The following is an 18,638-nucleotide window of genomic DNA, read 5'->3' on the forward strand; positions in this document are numbered from 1 at the left end:
TTTTAATCTAGGGAACCCAGATTCTCCCTTTAAATCCACTCCAAAGGGAGTGGATTTAAAGAGAGAACCCGGGGAAAATTTGAGGGTGCCTGTCAGGAGAGCAATGTTTAAGCTAACATTACCAAAATTTTAGGCTATCTTTAGGAGGCTATCCTGATTATACCACCCAGGCTTAGTGAAGTTTGGTTCAGGGGGTCCAAAGTTATGGACCTTCAAAAGGGTAGCTCCATCTACCATTAGCTCCCATTGGAAACAATGGGGGATGGAGCACCCCTTTTGGGGGTCCATAACTTTGGATCCCCTGAACCAACCTTCACCAAACCTGGGTGGTATCAGCAGGAGATTATCCTTATGATACCACCTAGGTTTAGTGAAGTTTGATTCAGGGGGTCCAAAGTTATGGACCCTCAAAATGATAGCCCCATCTACTATTAGCTTCCATTGGAAACAATGGAGGATGGGGTCACCCCCTTTGGGGGTCCATAACTTTTGACCCCCTGAACCAAACTTCACCAAACTGGGCTGGTATCATCAGTAGTGTCACCTGACGATAGCCTGAAATCTTGGTGCCACTAGCCTAAAAACTGCACCCCCTGCAGGCCAAAATAAAAAAATACAGAAAAAAATACAGAAAGCCACAAACGAACCTGCAATTTTTGCGCCCACCACAAGGTGGCGGCCGGGGCACTTGTCCCCGGATGTCCCCATGGTAGCGGTGACACCCAACTTTATCTGTTAATGGACAATCACACTGACTGTGTGATTTCTGGAGGCCATGGTGGAATGGTTATAAGAGAACTAGTTAAAGTTAAACCCAGTGAAGACAGAGGTCCTATGGCTGAGTTGGGGGAGAAGGAGCAAGCTGAGATTTCCAGTTACTGGCTCTGGACAGTGCACAAAATGAACACAGCACAAACTGCACAAACTGAATACTGCACAAACTGAATACTGCACAAACTGTCAAGAACCTAGACTTGTTCCTTGATGCCTCCTTATTATTGGAGGCTCAAGTGACATGTTGTGCTCATGGCCTTTTACTATCTACATGAAGTGAAATAATAGGCACCTGTCTCAGACTGACCTAGCCACAGTGATCCATGCAACCACCACCTCTAGGTTGGATTACTACAACTTGCTCTATGCTGGGCTCCCCATGGGCCTGATCTGGAAGCTCCAGCTGATGCAGAATGTAGCTTCATGGAAACCCCATGGCATGCACTGCTTTGCCAGCTGCATTGGCTCCATGTGGAGTACTGAGTCAGGTTTAAGGTTTTGTTGTTATCCTTTAAAGCCCTAAATGTGCTGGGGCCCATGTATCTACGATACTTCTCCTAATATGTCCCTCAAAGGTAGCTATAATCAGTGAAGAAAAATCTGTTGGTGATCCCTGGCCTGAGATATATATGGCTAGCCTCAGCCAGGGCTTTCTCCCCTACCTGATGGAATGCTCTGTCTGAGAAAACCAGGGTCCTGTGGGACCTACTGCAATTCCACAGGGCCTACAAGACAGAGATGTTCCACCAGGTGTGTGATTGAGTGATTGAGGTAGCTACCGTTTATATTATTGCCAACTCTTCTTCCCCCTTTTCCTTCTTGTTTTCTCCATTTCTCTTTTGCTTCCAAATTCTTTTTATACTCACCCTATATCCATTCCTCCTTCTTCCCTTATTCATGTCCAGTTTCCCCCATTGAATCCCCTCTGTGAGAGCCCATTCAAATTTAGTTATATATGTTATTAAGGAGGGGGGCTCTTGAGTGTAGGCCTAATTACCAAACTTAATTTCTATGCTATATTAAATTTTAATTGCAAGTTCTAAAATATTTTAAAGTTATTTATTATGTATAGGTTTATTATGTATAGTTCTTGAACATTGGAAACCATCCTGAGCCTATACAAAAGAAGGGTGGTATAAAAATCTCATAATAAAGAAGAAGAGTTGGATTTATATCCCCCCTTTCTCTCCTGTAGGAGACTCAAAGGGGCTTACAAACTCCTTTCCCTTCCCCCCTCACAATAGACATCCTGTGAGGTAGGTGGGGCTGAGAGAGCTCAGAAGAATTGTGACTAGCCCAAGGTCACTCAGCTGGCATGTGTTGGAGTGCACAGGCTAATCTGAATTCCCCAGATAAGCCTCCACAGCTCAAGCGGCAGAGCAGGGAATCAAACCCAGTTCCTCCAGATTAGAATGCACCTGCTCTTATCCACTATGCCACTGCTTCTCCATAGTCAATTATCATTTATGGTGGTTTTACTAATAATATCTTGCTGAGAAGGAGTGATTAAGTCCACAATGTACTCAGTGCCTCACTGACAGAAGGAATAATATAGTTATGATAGCACTGCTGTCAAAAACCTCCTCCAACCCAGACAATTATGCCACTATTGATGAATTACAAACTATCCCTTTTAGGACACATTGCTGAAGCACTGAAAAGTGGCTTAACTACACATATTTTAGAATGCCATTGGGGTGATTCTGTACAGGCCAAGTAGAACGGCTGCAGGGCACTTTATAACCCATTGGAGGGGGTACTTGGCCCCAAACGAGCCTGCCCCATTTTTCCCCTAACCCAGGTTTTTCAAAAATTTCTAAACCAGTGATCCTTTTGAAAAATCCCAGGTTGGAGCCGCTGCCACATGAATGGCCAGGCTGGAGGTGCTTCATTTCCCTCCCTTCCATGATGCCATCCACTGTCAGGGTGAATCTGCTTTCCGTTGCCTGGCTGTTGCAGGGAGGCTTATTTTTTTTTAATTTTGTGGGTTGTACCTGCATAGTTATGCAGGTGCAGCCAGTCATAACTGCATGACTTTGTGGGTTCATTTCTGCATGTCTGCATAGATATGCATATGTTGCAGGAAATTAAAAAAAGAGAGAGAGAGGCATCTCCATGCGAATGTGCAAAAGCAACCTGGATTGTTTCCGTGGGCTCCAATTGCTGCCTCACAGCAGGCATGTGAACAGGAAAATGGGTTCCTTTATTATGACTACAACTTGTTATATGTTTGCTGCATGGAATCGACCATGAATTATCTGGGTTCATTACAAGTCTGTCTTTGAGTCTAGATTTGGAACTGAAATTGTCACAGTCACTTTGGCAAGTGATCAATGCTAGAAAAAGAAGGGAAGTGAAATCCTGTTGATTCCATGGACTTCTCAGTAGCTTTCAAAATCATCAGCTTTGTCATACTTCTTTTGCCCCACATGGGAATTGGAGGTATCTTGCTTTGATGGTTGCACTCTTCTCTGGTGAACAGATTTCAAACTTGGTTGTGGGAGGCTTTTACTGTGTTTCTATAATATTTGAGCTCCATGTTAAAAACTTCTGGTAGAAAACATTCTGAGATCTGGAGTGAATGTCATAAGTACTTCAGAGGCCTCATGAATGATACTCAGCTTTTTATCTAGACTAGATTTTAGCTAGACTAGATGTAGCTGGAAAACTCTCCAATGTAATACAAAAACTAATTCTTATTATAAAATTTTATTGAATTGTGAGTGTGCTTTTTCAGAGATATGTTAATTGTGGGGAAGCATGCCCAGTGGTGTCAGAAAAAGAGGCACTCTTGGCTGGTAAACCAGGGATTGATTTGCCCCAGTCCAATTTGAATAAAACATGAAGTCATATTGGCTACAAGTCAAAATCTGCCATTCAATGGGAAGGCTGAAGGTAGAAGACTTTATTGATCTTTCTCTCTTGTGAGGCAGCTTTTGCCACCTATTGCCGAAGCTGGCATTGGACACAGATCAAGTCCCAATTCCAGTACCTGTGGAGCTATGACAACTTGGGAGATTGAAGTTCTTATTTTGAATTCAAGAAGGTTTAGAGCAGGTTTTGACTTGTGTCTGTGGGTCATATTCTGTTAATAATATTTTGAATGATAAAAGTTTGGCATCTAGGACTTTTGGGGATTATTTAAAGGCTCTGGCATTTGTGGATAAGGCTATAGGTTCGTGGAATAGTACTGGGGATTTCCAGATTAAATAGATACTAAAGGGATGGTCTCGGGAAACACTGGGCATTAAGACACAAATTATGTGTATTCTGATGGCAGGGTACAAAGCTGTTGATTTAGGAGAGACTTTGCTTTTTCAAACTGCAGCTTTGCTTTTTCAAACTGCTTTCTGTGTAGCGTTGAGCATCAGCAAACTTTTGATAGTAAGGGGCAGGGGATTTGGAAAATGGAAGTGCAGGGCACATAAATGAAATCTGTCTTTGCGGGCCGAGGCAGGAATCTGTTGGCCCAAGAAATATCTGCAACCCCCTTTTGATCCAATAAACACACAACACATTCTTTTTGTGGGTAAAATATTTTGTCCATTGCCAGATGTATTTATTGGCAAGAAGTTAACAGGAAGCAAAATGGCGCAGCATGGGGGGGTAATCCAAACATCTGGGTAGCATGAATTCTGTTTCCCAGTGCCAAGCAGATTCCTCAGCCTGCCTGCTGGAGGAATTGACCATGACGGGCCAGATTGGAGCAGGGGATGCCAGTTGAGTGATGGACCCCTGCTTGGCACCTGTTCCAATCTGCCACTAGGGTGCAAGCCTGGTAGTTCCTGCTGGGCATCCCGACCTCTGGCTTGCTCCAGCCCTACCTCTTAAGGAGGTGTTCCAGCAGGAGAGCTCCTGCAGTTCCCCTTTTCCACCCCTTTATATGCAGGCGCCAGTCTACGTCTGCATATGACGAGGTCTCTTTGGGCTACACGGGAATGCAGAGCCAATCAGAGTCTGACCCCTGCACATGTGCGGGCCGGACTCTGAGGCTGCTCGGCCACTTTTACCAGGGCGAAACGTGGCTTGTGCCGAGGCCCGCCCATCTGCAATGGCGGGCCCCAGTTGAGCCGCAGCCGCTCTTTCTCAACACTGCAGACACAGTCAATATAACTTTTATCCCAGGACTGGTTCAGGACAAATTGGTATTTCAACCACTAAGGTAGCCAAAGCAGTTATATTTGTGCCAATTTATTTTTCTTAATGTTCAGGGAAGGGATTGAAAAGTATAACTTGAGTGAAATTTGGAGCCAGTGTCAAGGAATCTTTGTTTCTTTCTCCAAGGCAATGTGTATCACAGAATAAAGTCAGGTCTTCAAACGTTTTGCTAGCTTTTTTCAAGTCATTAAAATGATTCTAAATAAATCCACCCAATTCCTTTGAGAATGTTAGCTTTAAAAGGGGGAAAATGTACTATGTGAAATAGTTTTAGTACTTTGCTTAGCCAAGGGATATTTGTCTTTTCGACTTGTAGTTTTCTAGAGATATTTAAGTTTTTCTCAGTGAATCAGAATATTCAACATTCTTCCTTTTTGGTTGCATTCTTCCTCTATTGGCTCTGCCTACTAGCTGTCTGAATCCTTGAACACACTACCTCCAATAGTGTGTTCTGGAGAACACACTACCTCCAATAGTGTGTTCTGGAGAACACACTACCTCCAATCCTTGAACACACTACCTCCAATTAAATAATTCAAAATTTAATGTAGCCCAGCACTGTTCCAGGTTTCTGTAGAATTGGACAGTATTCCAGTATTCCCAATAGCAAGGTGATGGGGTGGGGAAGGGCACCTACATATTCCTGCATTTTTTCATCATGCTTGTACCATTTCAATTAGTACAAATGCTGGTACTAGCAATAGTTCTTGTATTCATGAAGATAATGGATTTAGTAATCAAAGGCTGGCAGAGAAAAATAACTATTGTTAGGTGTGGTAGTAAATAACTGTGATGTACTACTGACTACAGTAGTAGTCAGTATGGCTAACTTATGGCTAACTCAAAATACAGTGATACTGTACTCAGTTATCAGTGATAGTTGGCTAAAAATATCTGACAAAACTTTATGCTGCAGATCCTTTAGCTGCACAGGGATTTATGCAGCCCTGTGTACCATATGGACTTTTTCAAAATCCAAGACTAATTTTCATGCTTAAGTGTATTGGGGTTAAATTCAGACTGAATTTGCTAGTAGCAGAATGGAATCTTTCTGCCAAAATGCCGTTTCTGGAAGACCAAGGACTATATCAGGGAGCTCAGTGGGGAGGGAAAGGATGAAAAGTTTTATTCTACTGATGGAAGTGTGTTTCATTAACAGAAATTGAAGGTTGGATATAACCCAAGGTCTTCAGGGGCACAGTTTCTGACCTACACCTGTGTGACTTTATTTTCTTAAACTAAGGACCATTTATTGGTAGAGCTGGGCATTACTGTAGAGTTTTCATATCAGTTCATAGCTTTGCTTCTGAATTATGTATGCAGCCCATCGTACTTCTGCATTATATATATACAACACTCCATACTTTTCATTAAACACCCTGTACTTGCCCATTGCAGAACACTTCCATAAGCCCCTGTTAGATCCTGATTTGAGAGTTCGCAGACAGGCATGTTATGGAATTTATGCTAGATTGTTTCATTATGTTTATCCATGAATGAAGAAAGTCTGCTTTTCAAATGCTATATACTCCATTAAATCATAAAGGCTCCTGCACCTTCTATGTAATCCTACATATAAATTGTCACTTACAGCACCACTTTCGCAATGTGGATAAAACTAAGGTAGATTAGATTATGTAGAAATTAGTGTTTTACTGTAAGCCATTTGAAATCTTTTTTTTTTCAGAAATGGTAAGCATCCATACCATATTTTACATGTTTGGTTTATGCATCAATATTTATCTCAAAATCAGGGTTTCTGATCTTGACATTCATGCATGGCTCCACTGATAGACCATCTTTCAAATAATATGGGAAAGAGCTGACTATATTACAATGAAAACCATTTCATGGCATTGCCCCTTTTTTTCTTCCTGTGCACCAAATGCTACTCTCTTGTGCTGCTGTGGTCAATTTCTCTTCACATGTCGAAATGAAGATATCTTGCCTCTTGTTGCTATGCCAACCAACCATCTCTTTCATGCAGTATCTCTAACACTGGTTGATATGGCAACCTTGCTCAGTACAATTATAAACACCGAAATAGTGGCATGGACCTAAAGAGGCAGTTTTGGTTGTACCAGAGACTGAAAATTAATATATCATTAAGCCAAGTCAAAATTATTGTCACAACTTCTAGACCAAAGAGGTAAAACAAAATTACATACTAATTTAGCACTGTCCTATTACCATGTGTAACTAGCCATCAATAGCTATTGATTTTCAATGCTCACACTGCATTATTTCCAGAATATGTCTATGTAAGCTGCAGAAGCAATAATCTGGGAGGCTTAGGCAGTTACGTCTTGTAACACACAGTTTTCCAGGATTATGCAATATGCCCTGATAGCTACTAGACTCACTAATGTTCCAGAAGGAGAAGGGGGGAGTTGATGAAATCTTTGCTTTAAAATAAACAAAAGAAATTTCTTTAGTGTTACACAAGTGAACAAAAGTTGCCTGGTGTAAAATATTGCTTTTTGTATGTATGTGTGAGATATATTAGTTACATAAATGTACCTTGATGTAGTTCGAATGTCAAAAGAAGCTGTGAGTGGCAAATTGAAGGAAAAAGAACACGTTTTAGAACAGCATTTCTCAAACTGGTGCCTGTGGATCCTTGGTGGTCTAGGAAGTCTGCAATTTCTTTGTAAAGACAGGAGTTGATACCCTCTCAAGCCTATCCAGCTAATGTAAAATGGTACTCTGTCAGTTTTCTAAGAAGGGGAGTACATCAGGGAAAGAAGACTGAATTAGATTCTCCTTTTAAAAGGTGGGAGCTTGAATAATCGCCATCACTTGCAGTTACTTAGCTTCCAGATAACTTTGGCACACTAGACAGATAAAACACTCATTAGTTGCTAGGAACCAATAGTTCAGCCATAAGAAGAATAATTGGCTGAATGGAACCAAGGATGTACAGTCGTAACATAGCATCACAGTTACTGCAGGTATAAAACTGAAGTGATTTTTTTCGAATTTTCAGTGTTAAGGTTTTCACCAGAGAGAGAGTGTGTGTGTTTAAATTAGCCGTACCAAAATTTCAGGCTACTTTCAGGAGACTCTCCTGATGATACCACCCATGTTTGGTGAAGTTTGGTTCAGGGGGTCCAAAGCTGTGGACCCTCAAAAGGGTAGCCCCATCTACTATTAGCTCCCATTGAAAACAATGGGGAATGGGGGCACCCCCTTTGGGGGTCCATAACTTTGGACCCCCCTTAACCAAACTTCACCAAACCTGGCTGGTATCATAAGGAGTGTCGACTGAGGCTAGCATGAAATTTGGTGCCACTAGTCTATAAACTGCGGCCCCTGCCAGCCGACAAAGTAAAAACACACAAAAAGTTTCAAAATATATTTTTGATTTTGGCGCCCCCTGCAGGCCTGCGCCCGGTGCATCGCGCACCCCCCATCCTTTGGTAGTTCCGCCTCTGCTGGTGCCTGAGAGCAGCAGTGGGCCCTGTGCTAGAGTAACTGAGGATGGTGTATCTCTAGATACACTGGTGTTTGGGTTACTTGGTTCTCTGAGCTCATTCACCACCTCACCCCCAGGATTGCACTGACAATCTTCATCTGTGGAAATCAAACATTTTGTCATTCTGAGGGTGGGAATATACATTGGGAGTAGTTTTATACAAATTTCTATGTACAATACTGCAATTTGAAACAGAAAGCAAATATGAGGGGAGTGAGAATAATTTTTTAACCTTGCTCCGTCATGCTGGTTTTCCTCTAAAACTTGCAAGTCTTTCCTATAGATGGGAAAATATGGATACCCTCTAAATTTTTCTAATTTGATATTCTCCCCAGTTAAGAACAGTGCAATGATGCTGGTACTAATACTGTATATAATAAAAATTATTAAACTGATACATCTTAGAATTTTATAGAGTACCTTAGACATTAACAGTCAAACTTGAAACTAAATATTTCATACCATCTGGGATTTATGGGAACTTCTTACTCTTTAGAAGAACCATCACTTTTATTTTAAATACACACAAACACACATACAAGTTCAGTTTCAATATCTTATCCATGAGCAGTTCATAATTATACAAAAATCATATATAGTATTTTACTACTCAGTATAAATAGGTATCAAAATAAAATAAATGAGAAATCCTTACTTGCAAAAAGTTGTTTTCAACCCTGACACATTTTAAAAATATCTTTAACCACAGTCCTGTTCTGTGATACCTTTATATTTCATCCATATTTTAATTTCATATACCGTAGATCTTGCACAACAAATCAATGTTCCAAATCTGAATGTACCATTCTGGTAAATTAGGGTTATCTGAGGACTTGTAGGATCTAGGATTATCTGAGGACTACCGGTATCATAAATCATTGCCAAATATCTCTTGCTTTCAAGGAATGAAAATGTTTAAAATGTCTAATGTCCTGCCTACGTTTTCAGCATTTGCTGATATCTGGGATGTTAAATACTGCTATAGCCATATTTTAGAGTTAGTTTAGATAAAACAGTACAGAAATTAATTTTCTCCCAGGTATATGTTTAAATGTTGCAAGACAATAATATATCCAAAGATGAATTCTTTCTTAAACATCAGCCTTCGCCTCCATCTTATTTGGATTCAGTTTTATCTCATTTATTCTAGTTCACTTGACCAGCTCTGTGAAGACCTGTTCAAATACACTGGCCCCTAAAATGGAGTGTCAATTGGCCTACACCTTGTTTGGTGAAGGCTTTTTTCAACAAAGGTCAAACTGCAGCTTACTTAAATATATTTATATAGATACTTATACCCAGTGGTGGGATTCAAATAATTTTAACAACCGGTTCCAGTGGTGGGATTAAAATAATTTAACAACTGGTTATTTACAAGCACCATTTTAACAGCCGGTTCTGCTGAACTGGTATAAACCTGCTGAATTCCACCACTGCTTATACCTTGCTTTTATATACTTATATAGATACTTATACCACAATGGAACCCAAACTGGTTTACAACATAATTCTGTCTTCCTCCATTTTTTTTTCCTTTGCAACAACCCAGCAAGCTTCTATGACAAAGTGGGGATTTGAACCTGGTCTTCCCAGATCCTAGTGTGACCTTTTAACTATTACATATCATTGGCTGCTTTGGTAAAACCTTGCACCTTTGTATCTTGGCCAAAGGCACAAACACTTTTTCATGGCAGCTTTTAAGCAACCACAGTGCGCAATAATCGAGCTTCGAAATGGTAACCTTTGCTTCCCCAAAACCTATGTACATTTCAGTTAAGAATCTAAAAATGATCCATGCAGCCTTAAAAAATGGTTATTTCTGATACTTTCGGTAAAGAATCTAACACTGAAGAAGCATTTGAATCAGATTTGATTAGACGGATTTTAGAACAAATATCTTGCAAAACGGTCACCAGATGTTTCCAGATGACATCACAGCTTTATTTCAACACTGCCTAACAACCAGCTACTTCCAATGGGACAATGATTACTATGAGCAGACAGATGGGGTAACCATGGGAAGCTCCCTCAGCCCAGTGATAGCCAATTTTCACATGGAACATTTTGAGAAACAAGCCCTCAAAACAGCACCCAGAAAACCCGCAACTTGGTTCTGATTTGTGGATGACACGTTTACAATCTGGAGCCATGACAAGAAGGAATTGCTGAATTTTCTGGACCACCTTAGTAGCATCCACCCAAACATCCAATTTACCATGAAAACTGAAAAAGAAGGAAAAGTGCCTTTTTTATATGTCTTGGTCTTTCGCAGACCCAACCACCAATTGGGCCACACAGTATACAGAAAACCAACGCACACAGACCAATATCTACATAAAAACTCCAACCACCATCCACAACAGAAAAAAGGCATAATAAAAACTCTGACAGATCATGCAAAATGAATTTGTGAACCTCACCTCCACCCTGATGAAATCAATCATCTAGACTGGGCTCTGCAGAAATCAGAATAGCTTTAAGACCCAGAAAAACCTAGACGACAGAGGAGAAACAGCCCACCACAGGAAAAATATTTCTACCATACATCAAGGGAATCACTGATCAAATAGGGAAACTGATAAAAAATATATAAACCATCTTCAAACCTACCAGGAAAATACAGCAGATGCTACGGTCAGCAAAGGACAAGAGAGACCCCCCCCACACACACACACACTTCTGCAGCTGTGGAAAGGTCTACATTGGCACCACAAAATGCAGCATTAAGACTCATATTAAGGAGCACAAAAGACATTGTCGGCTTAACCATTCTGAAAAATCTGCAGTTGCAGAACATGTCTTAAACAAAACTGGACAAAACATTTTATTTGAAAACACTGAAATTCTGGACCATTCAGAAGGTTACTATGTCAGACTGCACAGGGAGGCCACTGAAATTCACAAACACCAAGACAACGTCAACAAGAAAGAAGAAATTCTGAAAATTAACAAATCTTGGCTATCAGTACTTAAAAAATGGACTGATAACCCCACCCGCAATACAATGCACTCAACCACACCTTTGCACAGCAAGTTCCACCCAAACACTTACTGATTGGTTCCCCCTCCCTGGGACATGGACAATATATAACCCACTAAACTTTCCCTTCTCACTAGACACAGTGTAAAAGAGACTGTTCTCTGTGATACACCTCTAAAGATGCCAGCCACAGATGCAGGTGAAACGTTAGGAACAAGATCTACCAGATCACAGCCACACAGCTTGAAAAACCCACCACAACCAGTCACCTTTTCCTTCAGAGGTTTTGAATTGGACTCTAGTAATCATCCAGCTGATGCTACTGAAATAAATGTTTTCTGGGCCACCACTGCTGCCTCTTCAGGTGCTCCATGGCATGCAGGAGTCCTCCACCAGACCATTCTAGCTTACAAGTTTCCTTGAGACCCACCCAGGGAGTAAGAACATAAGAACAAGCCAGCTGGATCAGACCAGAGTCCATCTAGTCCAGCTCTCTGCTACTCACAGTGGCCCACCAGGTGCCTTTGGCAGCTCACATGCAGGAGGTGAAAGCAATGGCCTTCTGTGGCTGTTGACCTCAACCACCTGGACTGTTAAGGCATTTGCAATCTCAGATCAAAGAGAATCAAGATTGGTAGCCATAAATTGACTTCTCCTCCATAAATCTGTTCAAGCCCCTTTTAAAGCTATCCAGGTTAGTGGCCATCACCACCTCCTGTGACAGCATATTCCAAACACCAATCACACGTTGCGTGAAGTAATGTTTCCTTTTATTAGTCCTAATTCTTCCCCCCAGCGTTTTCAGTGTATGCCCCCTGGTTCTAGTATTGTGAGAAAGAGAGAAAAATTTCTCTGTCAACATTTTCTACCCCATGCATAATTTTATAACTTCAATCATATCCCCCCTCAGACATCTCCTCTCCAAACTAAAGAGTCCCAAATGCTGCAGCCTCTCCTCATAAGGAAGGTCCCTCAATCATCCTCGTTGCCCTTCTCTGCACTTTTTCTATCTCTTCAATATCCTTTTTGAGATGTGGCGACCAGAACTGAACACAGTACTCCAAGTGCAGTTGCACCACTGCTTTATATAAGGGCATGACAATCTTTGCAGTTTTATTATCAATTCCTTTCCTAATTATCCCCAGCATAGAGTTTGCCTTTTTCACAGCTGCCATGCATTGAGTTGACATTCCCATGGAACTATCCACTAAGACGCCCAAATCCCTTTCCTGGTCTGTGACTGATAGCACTGACCCCCTGTAGCGTGTATGTGAAGTTTGGATTTTTTGCCCCTATAAAAGGGAAGGACATCTGAGTGTGACTCTTTCTATACCCCAGCCTGGCTTACATTCTAAGCTGCCACCAAATATTTCAGTGGGAGTAGTATTTTTCATATACATGTAAATATGTGTCTTCAATGTTGATGATTTCAGGTTTATTTTAATATTAGTTTTTGAATATCATCATTTTAATCATATTTTCTGTTTTTCTGTTTGTTTTTAATTCTAGTGTATTTTTCCTGCTGATGTATGGTATGATAAGGGTGGGTGGCTTAGGGATTTTCAAAAATTTTAATTATTGTATTTCAATCTTATGTTGTAGCCATCTAAGTTATAGTTGTAGAGAGGTGGGATGTAAATGTTTAAAATAATAAATAATTCACAGTACGTATCTGCATGCTTAGGAAGAATAAACCCTCTGAAACCAGAAGTTTTTCTGTAAGTTGTTTAAAGATCAGTACCACTGAAGAAACAGGGTATTCTGACTTTAAACATAAATGCTTAGTAAAGAGGCGTTCTGAGGAACTATTTGCTGTACTTCATGGCTAGTTTGTTAAAATATCGTATCTCTTACTCAAAAGGAAATGGAAGCCAATGTTAATAACTAATTTATGGGATTTATGCTGTTAGAAACATCATTAATTTTATTCTTAATTGGAGATTGCTTTATAATTTGGGAGGACTGTTTTTCCAATTTCACTTTGCCAAAGACAGATTGGTAATACATTTTTATTTTGCTATAATGGAAAATCTGTTTTCCCTATCAGCATGTATTAAATTTTCAGTGTATTTTAACTAGACTGTGTGATCATAAATCACACTTTTTTTGCTTGAACCATGTGAGCAAAACATCCCACCACCCTTTTTCAGAAAGCGTATGTATTTCTCACTCCCATTTTTTTTTTCATTTAAAGGAACTGGCACACACAACTTGCATAGATGAAATAAGGCGAGGTTAGTACACTCTTTAGTGACAGTATAATGGTATTCAGGCACTGATACAGCCACTGATAGAATTCAGCTTAGAACAGTACAGTTATGAAACCTAGCACTTTCTCTTCTACACCAAGGAAACCAGTGCTGTTGCTGGGCAGGAAACTTTATCTTCGTTATGCAGTAGAGCTTTCCCCAGTTGGAATCTTAATGGAACACCAGGGAGAGCACACAAGAGAGCTGTGATGTGCCTGCCTAGCTATTTATTCTCTTTCTTGGGACATGTAGTGTTTAGACAGCTTCCAGTTTAATCAAATTACTAACATTGTACTATATTGTGTTTTCTGATGCTACACATGTATACCGGTGGGTTTTAAAATTTCGGTTGTTGCTTTTTTCCAGCTTACCTATTAGAAGCCAATAAAAAAGCTTTGCAATTGTATTACTACTAAAACCAAGATTTAATTAAGCTATCACTAGTAGATAATGTATTTGATCCTATTCTCTAGATCAGAAAATTACATAGAGCGCCAGGGGGTATATTGTGCTTTTGACGATGCACTAATAGAAATTGTTGATGAGCATTGGAAGTAGAATATAACTGTTATTCCTCTGAATAGTAGTGACAACTAGCCCTTACCAAGGAGAGCTTTTCCAGTTAAATGTTTGGATATTTTTTTCTCTTGAGGAAGTCATGTCTAATTTTCATTTCAGAAAAAAAGGACTGATGGCCGTGTCATTCCAAAATGATCCTAGGATAGCAAATGTTTAAGAAAGTTCCCTTATCTAATCTTCTCAAAAATGGTGGGAATTTCAAAGCTAGCCATTAAGAATAAAAGCAAGCCAAATTTTATATGTTTTGAACTATCCTATATCACTATTTTATTTGAACCTCTGATAACATTTGCTAACAAAATCCAAAATTATAGTATTTATGAAATAGCTTTCAAAAGTTGAGACCAAGATTTCCTAAAGCTAGGCTTACAGCAAAACTTTGTTATATAAAGATGAAAAAGCTGTACCAAATAACAAGACTAAAATGGTTCTTCTCTCCCCCAGGACTACACATTAACGATGTATTTTCAACAATATTGGAGGGACAAAAGACTAGCCTATGCTGGAATTCCTCTTAACCTTACGCTTGATAACAGAGTAGCAGATCAACTATGGGTGCCTGATACTTACTTCTTAAATGACAAGAAGTCATTTGTGCATGGCGTCACTGTGAAGAATCGAATGATTCGCCTTCATCCAGATGGCACCGTGTTGTACGGCCTCAGGTATGTAGCTGTGCAACTGTCATTTCTCTGACATTGTTTTGTTCTTTGTATTGTTGATCTTTGCTTTCTTAGGTACTCTCTGCAACATATTATATAATTCTGAAAGATGCCTGTGGAGAACAAATGACACTGTTAAAGTTTCTTACCTTACCCCAATTTTGTTGAACAGCATCCTGAGTCAGAGTTTATTTGCTGATAAGAAAAACTGTAAAGTTAAGAAAGGTATCAGACCCCAGTATTTTAAGACTAAAATCCATTAAAAGGGTTAGCTGAGGATATGCAATACAGTGATGCTGAAATCACAGGGTAAATGCTCACATTGCAACTACCTATATGGGAAGCTTGCTGGGAGCAATTCTATTTGGAAGCTGTAACATATGGAAATAGATCATTGCATGGACCAGTCCAATTGTGTGATGAAACTCCACACCAATGAAAGCAGGGAGACTCTCCATTAGTTCTAATCCTCACAGTTAACTGTGATGGTGCAGTCCCTCTTATATTAAGGTACATCCCACTGAAACATTTCTAATAGCCTTCTATGTGGTGTCACAGTGTGGGAATCTGACCACATTGAGATCAGAGAGTCAGATCACCCCTCTAATATGGGAGTGGGTTCAATGAAATGCTCCCTGTTCAATGAGCTGGAAGTTTTTGTTGAAAAGGTGGGCAGTACATATAAAGAAAATCTGTGTTTCCAGTTGTTCTCAACCTTGCCCCATTTAATAATAGTGTGGTACAGTCACTGAGCTTATATATAAACTTCCTGCCAACAGGCAGGGTACCCTGCAATACCTGGATTGCCCAAAATGATAAACCCTGGAAAACCTTCCCAGCCCAAAGAAAAGGGAATTATGTTCATAAAGTTCCTTATTGTAAAAGGAGCAAAATTCTATTTCATCCAAAGATCTAACATACAGACTATCTTTCTCCCATTGCCTCTGTACTCATTGTTATTGTGACCACAAAGATAGCAATAAAAACCATGTTATTGTCGAAGGCTTTCACAGCCGGAATCACTGGGGTGTTGTGTGGTTTCCTGGCTGTATGGCCATGTTCTAGTAGCATTTTCTCCTGATGTTTTGCCTGCATCTGTGGCTGCACCTTCAGAGGATCTGATGGTAGTAAAGCAAGCAGAGTATATATACCTGTGGAATGTCCAGAGTGGGAGAAAGAACCATTTGCCTGTTAACAAGTGTAAAGGGTGCAATTAGCAAACTTGATTTGCATGTGTTGGATGGGATCCACCCATTTAGCATGTGAGTAACCATGAAGATGGCATAGACAAGGGAGGGGAGGGGAGGTTTGCAAACAACTGTGAAAGTGGATTGAAAGTGCATTATTCTGCATGTGTGCGGAAGGAGCCTGAGTCTCCCACATCCTAATCTAACACTCCAGCCACTGCAACAAACTGCCTTTTTAGCATAACATAGCTGTGGTAGCTGTTAGTTAAAGGGGGGAAATTACCATGGGAAGGAATAGTGATATTTAACTTTTTCACATCTCAGTAGTTTTCTTCAATAAATAAATAAATAGCTATTTTCAGCTATTTTTAACCATAGTAGGAAATAATCCAGTTCACAAAATAAATCAGATTTAGTGTAAAAGTTTCAGTGGGGAAACTGTGAAAGGGGGAAAAGCTAATCGGCCTTTCCTCTCAACACCAGCCCTCGAAGTTGCACTGTGTAAAGAAAATCATCAAGGAAAATAACTATAGAACCACACTTAACAGTTCTTTCCTGAAGGCATCTTTGAATGAAAAACCCCCTCTGTGCTTACAAAACTAATATGTTAATAAGGGTAATTCATAAAATCTCTAGTGCTAGAAAACTGTATACCTGCTTGTTTCATCTACACACAGACCTGAGTTGCACTGGTTTAAATAATTTTGCGCTGAAATGAAAGCTGCTGGAGATCCTTTCCTTGTGCTGTGACAGGTTTCCTCCCTCTAATTAAAAAATGTGGCACTTGGTGTGTAAATATTTAAGCTGGAGGTTTTAAAGACTTGCTGACTGTGTGTGTTTGTGAACATAACCCTAGAGGAAAACATGCAGAAGTTGCATTCTGGAGGAAGAAAATATTGTTTTTCCAGATGTGTAATAAAAAGGCTAATACTCAGTATGAGAACAAGTGAACAACTTGTTTAAAATGGAAATATATTACAGGACTGAAATAAGACTTATAACAACAGAAAATTCACAGCCTACATAAGATCTTATCCCTCAGTTATTAAGCATTTGATTACCCAGAAGAGACTGTGAAATATTTCCATTGAAATAGATGTTAGTTTTAACAAAATCACAAATCTTTGATGGGGCTGATACATTTAATCTAATATTGAATGCCATGAAAAATAATTTGTTTTCCTAACAAACATGAATTGATCAAATTTGTAATTAATAAAACAGTGGAATTTCAAAAATTAGCTTAAATGTTGATTAATTTAAGATGGGATCATTTTGGAGAGTATGCTGTAGTGCCACAGCTGCCGCACATATACAGTAGAAAAATAACGTATCTAAAGTAGAGGTGAGAACCTTGAGAATCTTGCCTGCGGAATTAGCTGCCATTGGCAGATACTTATTAGAAAAGGAAGTGTTTCTTGAACTGGCACCAACCAGTTGCAGACACCCCATAGCTATTCCAAGCCTTGAGTATGTTATTTATTTTCTCTTTGCTTGCTGTTCTGTGGATCTTTCAAAGTTTTCCTCTGTCCAATTCATGTTCCAGTTGGCTGTATTATTGCTAAGTAACATTCAATTAAATTGTTCGAACTTGCATGGAAAGACTTGCTAACAAGGTAGAAGAATCTTGGTGAGAAAAAAAATGATCAAGCCCCCACAGTAGTAAAACTTCTATATATGCTTTCAATCTGTCAGCAAGAAGCCCATAACTACATAAAATAGTAACTGTCATTTCATCTTTGACTATTTTATCTTTTTAACATTATTGTTTTGTTTTATTTTACAGTTGTTTTGCCACACAATTTTTATAATGTTGGGTTTTTGTTATTAAAGTATTGGCTGTGGTGGTTTTTTCAGGCTGTGTGGCTGTGGTACAGTAGTTTTTACTTTTAACATTTCACCTGCACATATGGTGAAACATTAGGAGCAAAAACTACCAGACCACAGCCACAAAGTCGAGAAAACCCACAACAGCCAGTTAATTCCAGCCATGAAAGCATTCGCCAATATATTAAAATATTAGTTTTGTTTAAGGGACCAATACTTCCTAGAATGACCCAGATGTCTCCGTATAACCCAGCTGACCCATATTATTCCTCCTCAGTCTGTGCCTATTCAAGCAGTAACAAACAGGAGCTCCTATACAAGCAGTAACAAACAGGAGCTCTGTCAATGCCTCTTATGTCTCCATTCAATTCTTACTTCTCCTTGCTGTGTTCATCACTCAAGTTCCTAGGAATGTGCAAAAAAACAACACTTGCTAGTATTTTCCGAGTTTTTTTTAAATTGGGTTATTAATCCCAAACTCAAAGTATCCACCTCCTTCCAAACTCCATGTGGGTATGAGAGATAGCAAGCAGAACAGATCTGCACCCACACTACTTGCTACCTGTGACAACCTGGTGGAGTTTGGAGGCAGCGGTGCACAGTTGAACACTGGGCCCAAGCCCAGAGTTGAACTGCAGGCATCATGTGGACGCAGCACATGCAGTTCAACTCTGGGCCTGTTCAGGCAGCAGTTAAGTGAGGAAGAGAGTGGGAAGGGAGGGTGTGGGAGAGAGGTTTTCTTTTTTT

The 18,638-nt window shown here is 39.9% G+C and overlaps 1 protein-coding gene across 1 annotated transcript in view; it reads left to right on the forward strand.

The window, feature by feature from the left end:
* Window positions 1–18,638, forward strand: part of GABRB3 (gamma-aminobutyric acid type A receptor subunit beta3) — a 230,007-nt gene that overhangs the window by 178,613 nt on the left and 32,756 nt on the right. The window contains exon 4 of the mRNA XM_048494338.1: window positions 14,660–14,880. Coding sequence (XP_048350295.1) covers window positions 14,660–14,880 — 221 coding nt within the window. The remainder of the gene's footprint in view (window positions 1–14,659; window positions 14,881–18,638) is intronic.

Source organism: Sphaerodactylus townsendi, linkage group LG04 (assembly GCF_021028975.2).
Source record: "Sphaerodactylus townsendi isolate TG3544 linkage group LG04, MPM_Stown_v2.3, whole genome shotgun sequence".
NCBI lineage: Eukaryota > Metazoa > Chordata > Lepidosauria > Squamata > Sphaerodactylidae > Sphaerodactylus > Sphaerodactylus townsendi.